Source organism: Brachyistius frenatus, unplaced genomic scaffold (genome assembly GCF_029030835.1).
Source record: "Brachyistius frenatus isolate BFR_SWC_R1_liver_20210118 unplaced genomic scaffold, ASM2903083v1 Contig_42, whole genome shotgun sequence".
Taxonomy (NCBI): domain Eukaryota; kingdom Metazoa; phylum Chordata; class Actinopteri; family Embiotocidae; genus Brachyistius; species Brachyistius frenatus.
This window is the reverse complement of record NW_027210641.1, coordinates 922,908-932,483: the sequence shown is the minus strand read 5'-3', so window position 1 is coordinate 932,483 and position 9,576 is coordinate 922,908. Positions and strand designations below refer to the sequence as shown.

The 9,576-nt window shown below is 42.5% G+C and overlaps 1 protein-coding gene across 3 annotated transcripts in view; it reads left to right on the top strand.

Annotated features, from left to right (window-relative positions):
- The first annotated feature begins 1,217 nt into the window (after positions 1-1,217).
- fign (fidgetin) overlaps positions 1,218-9,576 on the top strand; it is a 31,310-nt gene continuing 22,951 nt past the window's right edge. The window contains exons 1-2 of one of the 3 annotated variants that reach the window (XM_069702487.1): positions 1,218-1,357; positions 2,260-2,294. In XM_069702487.1, the coding sequence (XP_069558588.1) occupies positions 2,270-2,294 (25 nt within the window). In that variant the 5' untranslated portion in view covers positions 1,218-1,357; positions 2,260-2,269. Of the gene's footprint in view, positions 1,358-1,646; positions 2,295-9,576 lie in introns of those variants that run through there. The other 2 variants (XM_069702490.1, XM_069702489.1) reach the window with 2 other exon arrangements.

The following is a 9,576-nucleotide window of genomic DNA, read 5'->3' as shown; positions in this document are numbered from 1 at the left end:
ACCGACAGCGACAGCAGACTGTGCGCAGCACGGCCGGACAAAGACGCTCGCGTGTCTGAGCTTGAACCGTCAGCTGCTCCGTGTCCTGCCTTATGGGTCGGATTTCTCCAAAGAGTTCATGCAGTTGGAATTAGCATGGTGCAGTCAAGGGAGTACTGAAGGCTGAATCAATGCATCACTCCGAGGGCCTTGGGTATGGAGATGAGAGGGCATAATGTGACTTCTGGTGCTGCTGAAGCTCATATCATGTGTCTAACCAGGGTCTTTTTCTGCAGCGCCTCCCCAGCGGAGGAGAGATCACCTCCTTCTTTCAAGGCTGTGTGCAGATAAAGACGAGGAGATGGAGAATAATCTGCAGAACTATGTGCCATAACAATAAAAGGAAGGTTTAAGTTTTCTGGACAACATTTTAGAGTTAGATGAGAACTCCACCTCTACAGTTGCCCAATAATTGTAAAATGACAGTAAGGCGCTTGTTACTTTATCTTAGGAAACCACCTTCGAAGCTTCCTGCTTAACATATCGTACGATATGATATGTTTGGTCCATCCACAAAGCAGACGGTGTAAATGATATATTCCAGTTATGTAAGGGACTACGTTAGGATGCAATGACCTTCATGGACTCCAGCACCCTGCTGTCTTCATGCTAACTTCCTCTGCTGACCTATTGCTTTACATTGTGTTACCTCAGACAAATATGCAATTATAAATCAGTTCACCACACCAGCAGATCATCACCACGAAATACAGCAGCTTTACAAAGTTGCTGAAGTTTAAGATCATCAACGCCAAAGAAATGCATTTCGAGATCAGTGTTGGTGACCCGTCTGAGGAGGAGAGGAAACGCTCGAGTGTCAAAAGTGTATTTTAAAGCTGTTCAAAAGCTTTGGAAGAACACATTAAACAGATTTGTTCTAAATGTACAGGCTCTTAAAAACATGCACATGGGACCCGTCAGACTGTTCCCATATAGGCTCCAGTTCAGAGCAGAGGAAGGCAGTTCCCACTGGAGCTGCAGACTGTACAATTAGATAGTTAATACGTCAACTGGCCTCAAGCTAAATGTTGCCATGATAGGCTCCTTGTGAACTGCTGCTCATTAAGGTCGATTCTCTTTGAATTTGGCTCTGCCGGAGAGAACATGCGCAGTGTGCAGCGTGCTGCCTTCAGTCAGCGGAGCAGCTGTCCGGGGTTTGGGATTCCAACATGGCAGAGGCTGCGGTCAGTCTTCCCCTCACCAACTTGGAATGGTTTCAAAACGCGAGCAGCCACGCTTGAAGCCAGAGAGCCGTTCATCTCCACCGTCACCGGATCGATGGTACTATAACCCTGACGCTGCTCTGTCACCGACACAGGTAAGTCCTGTTCTGTCTGTCGGTGATGCGAACAATTAGAAAGAGAAACGGAGCCGCTTCTGCACGCGCAGCCGCTCGCGGAGACGATGTCGCGCAGTCGGTCTGCAGGCAGTCGGTCGGTCTGCAGGCAGTCAGTCGGTCTGCAGTCAGTCGGTCGGTCTGCAGGCAGTCTGCAGTCAGTCGGTCGGTCTGCAGGCAGTCTGCAGTCAGTCAGTCTGCAGGCAGTCTGCGGACTCTGCAGCTTTCACAGGCAGAATGACTTGTCAAAGACTAAACGAGGGCTGTGGAGCTACAGCGACTTTGCAATTCATGTTGAACTCTCCGTAGTTTGAGGAGAAGCGTGCACACACGGCTGGATTCAGGCTCCGAAATAACTTTCCCTGCAACGAGAAGTTTTTGCATGTCAGCCTGAATAAAACTTGCCGCGATAACCGCAGGCGGGAGGTTAATAGATGGCTTGTCATTGCGCTCTTAGTGGGACAACTGCTGGCAAGTAATCTATTTTCAAAGTAAAGGGAGGGGGCATCACGCTGCTTCAGCCTCTTCCTCTAATGGGCGGCATGAAGAATGTGTGTTTTCTGTCATCCAGCGTCTCTCACATGTTTCCTATTCTCTCGGTTCAAGTCGCGCTAGAAGTGACAGGCTCCAGCCGGGTGTGCTTCCTCCGTCCGGGGCTTTGGCTTTCTATCCGATCTGACTCGCCCGGTCCCTTTTCCTTGGCTAATGCTCTTCCTAATTACACGGCCTGAATGAATACCTGAGGAAGACAACAGACGCTGCGTTTTTTGAAAGTTGTGAAATCCGATATCTGAGGGGAAAGTGCCTGTAATGAGAAGCAAGCTTTGGAATTCCTCCTCGTGAAAATTCCGATTCTGCTGTTTTCCCTCTCCTCTTGTTTTTAGGCTTGAAGACATGATCACTAGCAACAGTATTTATGGTACGTTCAATTTGTAATTCTCTTTTATATTCTTATATTATTATTTCATATTTGTCACGTTTGAAAAAGGCTGTCATTGCAGTATTGTATTTTGTCTTTGTGCATGCATGGTGCATCTTCAAAAGTTCACTTGTTTTAGGTTAAATAATTGAATGAGCAGAGTTCGGCGATGAGAGCACATCGTGTGATTCATTTCATTCAAGTGGCATTATCAATTAAGTTCAAAGTACCTTGTGAAGGTTGAGGAATTTGCCCCCATTTTAATTTGGTAACTGACATTCTTTGTGTGCAGTTTAACTTTTTCTTTCTCGTTGCACTGCTTTCCCATTTTGGCATGCATAACTCTAAGAGTAGGAATATTTTTTTTTATCAATAGACAGTTGGTAGGAATTTTACGAGGATTGCAAATTTGCATGAAGAGATGACGTGTATTTCAAACACCAAGTTGGGCTTTTATGCCACAATTTAGCCAAAGCCTTAAATATTATCTTTCCCATGAAGGAATTCAAACAAGATATCTAATGGCAACTGTACAAATATCATTTGTTGGTATTTCTCAGGATCTCTCGTAAATGTTAAAGAAAATGTGTAGAATAATAATTTCAGTGTTAGAGTAACACAATTATCAGGTTGTATCAAAAATATACAAGGATTTATTTATTAATCATGGGTAGATGGATGGATGAAGGATGACTAGTAAAAGTAACGAGTACAACAAAAATTATTTTAATACAGCAATGTTGCATCACGTCGATATTACTACTACAGTATTATTATTGTTTGGGCAAACACCTGCAAAATATAGGATGACTACAGAAAACATCTTTTTTTTTTAATGCAGCTGTCAGAATCTGTCACGATTCACTAATGCAACAAAATCAGATTTGCTCCCAAATTAGTTCCAAGGCAACATAAGAAATGTGTGTTATTCATGTGCCTCCAGAAATGATCTGTGACAAGCCAGTAAATTCAACACAAAGTCAGGAGAAGTAACAAGTTGTGTGCTTTCTCTCTTCTGCAAACACTTTGTCCGAAGCGAACCTTTCCCACCTCCATAGAACAATTTACTTAATTGTGTTCACACATTTCATTTGCATGTTTTGCTTTGAGAGGAAATTAACATCATCAGCAGTGAGCTGAAGTATGTTTTCATTCCTCTTCAAAAATAACAGCATTTCAGCATCCGTCACTCTGAGGGAAAAAAAATGTACATTACTACCACGTTCATTATGTTTGAGTGTTTGGTTGTAATGCGTTTTTGTAAAGTGGGTGTTAAATTTGTCCGATTTTTATGCTTTTCATATTTATACCCCCCATGCATGTGTGCTGGGTATTTTTATTGCAGTGAATTCTGATTTGAGCAGCTCAGACATGGACTCTGAACAAGATGGAAATTGTTTTGAAGCCATAAAATACATTTTAATCTTCACCACAGCTTGTGCTCTACATCTTAAATACCGTGGAGTCTCCTTAAAAGTACCATTTCGTTTTTTGGAGTCGCATAATTAAATTGACAACTTCTAATATTAATAATAATAATAACAATACTAATAATAATGGCAATAAAGCATGTATTCTCATGCAGCCAGTTTAAGAGCAAAACTGCGAGAGTATGTTCGTCTTGATTAATTATAATACAACTGCTCGGCAAAAACAACCGTCTTATAATTATCAAACCATTCATCCAGATCTTTGATCTCAACTAGCCTAATTATTAAGTACTACCTGAGCATATTTATCAGAGTTCAAACTCTGGAAGGGTTCCACGTGTGAGCTCCTGCAGCGTGTTAGGCGATTCTGGCGGATCCTTACTTAACCCCAGACACCTCCGGTGTGCATGGAAAGAAGCTGACAGCTCTGTTTATTTCTGATAGGGTAGCACTTATGATAACAATCTAAGCTGCTGCTTGACATAAATCTCTGAGCCGAATTTGACAACAGATGCTGACCCCCCTGTTTTCAACACCCTCTTCGCTGTATGTCACACATGTTCACACTTTTAAGAGGGAGTGTAAATAGTAACAAGAAGTTGTGTGAAGTAAACTAAATCCCTGCGTCCACTGATTGATTGGTGATACAGGCATATCAAGATGTAGTTGTTATATTGACAAAGGGATTCCTTGCTGAAGCTGCCCAAAGCTAAATATTTCTGTTCCACAGTGCAGTCAGTTCCTCTTCCTTGTGTTATGTAGTCAGACAGATTAGAAAAAAAAAAACCCTCTAAAATAATTTTGTCTCTACTTGAAACCATTTTTTTGGGTATAATACTGCTTTAGAAGCAAATTCTTTTTTGTGTCCATCTGCACCACAAATCAACATAAGCTCCCATAATGTCCCTATTATGTTTTCTACTGCTGTAACATACAGTCTATCCCTGACTCATCTTCAGGTTATTACACATGTACCCAATTACACCAACATGAAACAGAAATAATTGAAGCTGTATCTTATCTAAATCTTTGATATGATGGTGTCATGTGTCCTCGTGAAGCAATTTAGCTGCTTTTAGTAGTTTGTCCATAATCTGAAGTGTTGAACTAGTGATCACTAAAATTGACGGCACAATTTAAAACATTATTTAAGAGTAAAGTAGAATATGACAGGAGTGACATTTTATATGTGCACTAATGATGACAATTAAAGCCAGCTACCTTGAGCTGGCTGTGTAAACACCCTCTGGGATGTCTGCAGGGCTTTTGTAAATAGATGAAATGTTCATCTTTCCAGATTCATCTATTTGTCTGCAACTCCAACAAATCCCATCGAACCCCGTGACTACGTTGTACCGGATCAGTGAAGGATGGTCATCTTTAAGCAAATATGTTAAGCGGTGTGTCTCCTGTTGTTCATATAAAGAGCGAGGGAGTCCCCAACGGAGTCAGACTCAAGCAAAAGGGACAGAAAAAAAAAAACCTCCCAATCTCTCAGCGCCCCCCCCCCCCACCCCCACACACACCTCCCCTCTCTTTGTCTGCTTCTCTGTTCCTCTCCCTCTCTTGTATCCACATCTCCGTCGTTTCCCTCATGGCAGCTTGCTATGTTATCTTTGTGTGTTTCTCTCTACACTGACAATTCTTGCAGTGATTTAAGTTGGACTGCATTAGAAGGTGGAGGCAGCTGTCTGTTGCTATACTGAGGGACGTGTTTGCTCTACTGCAAAGATGAAGGACCATGAATCCTTGACATCCTCCCTTTCTCTTCCCTCCTCCTCCTCCTACCATCTCATTTAGACACACTGACTGTCTGCTCAGACTTGGTTTTTTTCATCTGAGTGACAGCATATGGCAAAGACATTTTCTAAAATGCATGTGCCTACCGTTGGCTGCTTGTTCTCAGCCTTCGTATGTCTCCTAGATACTGGCCTGTCATGTAATAGTTTCTTCTAATTCGAACAAAATACTTACAGAGGGATTTAGTTGAACAGATTCTGGTGGATAAAACAAAGCAGGTAGAATATAAAAGATGGTCGATGTTTTACTGCAGTCTGTAATTCAAATAGCTCATTAGATTTCTTTGGTTTTATTGTTGAATATATTGTATTTTTTGAAGAAAAGACAAAAAGGATTCTGTCCAAATATGTTTTGTGATCGTGTGTGTGTGTGTGTGTGCATGTGCTGCATGTGTGTGTGTGTGTGTGTGTGTGTGTGTGTGTGTGTGTGTGTGCGCATGTGTGTGTGTGTGTGTGTGTGTGTGTGTGTGTGTGTGTGTGTGTGTGTGTGTGTGTGTGTGTGTGTGTGTGTGTGTGTGTGTGTGTGTGTGTGTGTGTGTGTGTGTGTGTGTGTGTGTGTGTGTGTGTGTGTGTGTGTGCTTGCTGGTCTGCCTGTCTGTTTTTCTTTGTGCATGTTTTTTTTTCTCCCCCCAGAACCAGTTTGAGTTTGGACACGACGCCTTGTTCTTTCTCAATTTCTTTTTATTTAAAGGAACTCATCCCTCACATACATCCTATATTATGAGCCATACCATGAAGCAGAATGTGCTTATAAGATCAGGGTTCACTGAATGACTGATTATAGTAGCAACACTTTTGGAGGGTCTGTTGCAGGGCTGGTTTATTCAGGCCATTGCCAGACATATTATTTACACAGAGGATAGCATTTGTTGCCGTAAAGTCCTTGTTCCTCTTATTTCCAACACATTGAAACAGGGGCTTTGTTTCATCTCCTTCACATGAGGTGTCTCTGTGCTCATAAGGAGACGAGGCAGCTCGGAGCCTGTTGGGGATTGGCTAGAATAGACAATCCCCAGGTGTACTAAACTAGGTTTAGCACTAAGGCTTTTAATCTGGACTTGTAGGAGATTCATGTGCATTCATAGATTTGCCTCTGTAATTATCATACCCCCAGTGGCAGCCAGAGAGACGTTTGCCTAAATCACTGATGTCCTCATTACACTGTTTACATTTTAATTAGACATGCAAAATTCTTCCATTTATTTTACTAACCAAAAAGATTGGAGACATTTTTTTAAATCTTAATTTCAGCATGGATAAATGGCTGAAGTGTTGCCTGGCTATCTTTCAGTAGTGTCTGCATCTCGCAAAAAAGAGAAACATTGATAACCTTCCTCACATCTTCTCTGGTTATTGTAGACATCTTTAAAACAGTTTAAAGCGCTTTGAAATAAAAATGTATAATATAATATTTGTGTTTTCGAGCTGAGAGTATCATTTGTAGGTTACTTTATAAGCAAGGTCAGACAGCTGGGGCAGTGAATACCCAACACTCAAGTAGTATGATTAACAAAATATACAATTCCATGACTTTTGAAAATAGCTGGCACTTTGAGCCGTCATTGTGCGGCTGAGTACTGTTGCTTATCATTGAATAACCTTGGAGAAGAGAGGTGTTTGTTCCTGTCCTTCTTCCAAGGTGTTTTCTTTTCTTTTCTTCCTTTTTTTTGGTGTGTGTGTTGTTGGGGAGTTTTGTATTGCCAGAGAGCAGCAAGCCTTTCACAAGAGGATGAGAGAAAACTCAATATTTTTGCTGTATTGAAATTCCTCTTGTGTTCGCACAAACCAGTGTCTGATTAATCTGGTAATCGAGGCCACCATTCTTAAAACCAATGCAACTAGACAACGTTTAAGTATTTCATTTTACCACATTCAACAGCTTCCTTATAGATTGTTCTGCATATTAAATGTTTGAAATGCCCACTTCTTTTATACAAATCCTCAAATTTGTCTAGCTGATTTGTTTTAAGCACTGTAAGCCCTTAATTATGATTACACCTGCCTGATTGTGCTCTACTGCTGAAAATGTGGCTTATTCTAAATTTAATGAGATAAAAAAAAAAAATATATATATATATCTTTCATTTGTCTAACAGAATAACGGTGTGTATCACCCATTTTACTTTGCAATTGTAGTGATATTCATGTATTGAAATACATGCTTGAATTAACTTTGACATTCATATTCAGGGGCATACATGGCTTTGCTTTGAATATTAAAGTTCATCTTTTGACTGTTTTAATACTCCCAGTCATCACACCCCATACTAATTCTCTCAAATATCAATTTGAGACAATTAGCTAAAACGATGATCAGATGAGATGTGAGCTATCAGTGGCTTTCTCAAAGTTCTCAGTGAATCATTCATCCTCCGTGGAGTCGGCCGGCTGACAGCTCGGCACGCTGCCAGGTGCTAGCAGAGGCAGCCTTGGGTGTCAGGGACGGGAGAGGATGGGCTGAGGTTGGCCTGATGGTACGGAGAGGAGGGAGGAGGATGAGCGGCGGGGAGGGAAGGGGGAGGGACGGAGGGGCGAGTAGACGCTGCCATGGAGGTTTAAGGTGTCAGGCTGCGGCAAGGCAGCGGGTGTCTGCAGTGACACCGTGAACCACAGCAGTCTGCAGAGGGAAGGCAGGACGACTGGACGTGCGAGGGAAGAAAGAAAGATAATGTTTGACTATCGTACGACTCACACATGCAGATGACTTCCATTCATTGAGCGGTTTCTCACTCGCGGCGTGTAAGAGCTGAAAGTCTTGTTGTCTGGCGTGTGGCCTATTTGCCAGTCCCTCTTAGAGTCTACCCGGTATTAGATTCATTTAAATCTGGGAGGGGGGGGGGGAGCAAAAAATGAGCGCTCAAGAGTTCGGCGTCATCACTGAGCTTTATGAGGGCCGACACTTCTTTTGTGTTCATTATCAGGAAATCACCTCAGGGAGTCGTGTTGACTTTGCATGGTCTGAAATAGCTGTTACAGTGGACAGCCCCACGCCCGCCCGCTCACTTCCACCGTAAATATCTGGGGAGGCAAGGTGGATATACCAAACAAAGGTTTTTTTGCAGAGAGAAGCTAAATATAGTTTAAACTCCCACTTTCGCAAAGGAAATCAAGCCATTTGCCGGTTGCCTTGTCTATGATGGTGCGTGCACTAAACAAAAGCTGGAGCTCTGTTTGATCCCAGCGTGTGGTGTAGTATTATATCTACAGAGTACTGGACTCTTTGTGTGTTTAACTGCTTGTTGCTGCACTGCATTCAACTCAGTTTGCCCGCAGACCATTTCTTTCCTACAGTGAAATCAAAACTTGAAATGTATTTTTCTTGTTATACTTTGACTGTAATACTCTCCTCTTTTAAAGGGAAATGTATTAATACATCATTGTTGGCCTTATTAGGGCTGCACACGGTTCATAGCTGCATTTCTATACAGTCGAGAACAATAGTACATTCATTTACTTGGAGCGTGATGTTTCTGCAGCCCAAACCCTGACTGCATCGCCTCTCCCACATCTTTAAATGGATCCCATGAGTCTTCAGCTCTGTTGTTTCCATTATTCATTTCAAAACTTCCATGTAGCATGGAGAGGCTAGAGGGGTGAAAAATAATTTTGTGTCTGAAAAAATTGATGTAAAGCAAAGTCACTGCTTTATGCAAAGTGTGCCATGCCTTGGGAGCATGTGAGCTGGTGTACGGTTGGAGGAGGGAGTGCTCGGGCAGTGGATGGACTGGATGTGTGTGTGGGTGCAGGCCTGTGTGTTTCTGTCAGTCTGTCAGTTAATGCCTAATGTGGCTCCCTAGAGGTACCTGGGGGAGACCCATCGAGCACCCAGTCAGCCTCTGCTGGCGGCCAAGTGGTGACAACGGGTTCCCTAAGAGAGAGGAAGTGTCATAGTATGTATGTAAACCAGTGACAGATGACTGGAGACATGTGGCCTGTAGACACTGGGCCTGAAAGTAAAGCAGTTTTGCCTCTTCGGCTTCCTTTCTTTCTTCCCACTTGAGACTTCAGAGAGAGCATGAGGCTCCACAGGAGCGAGGAATACAGTGACAACAA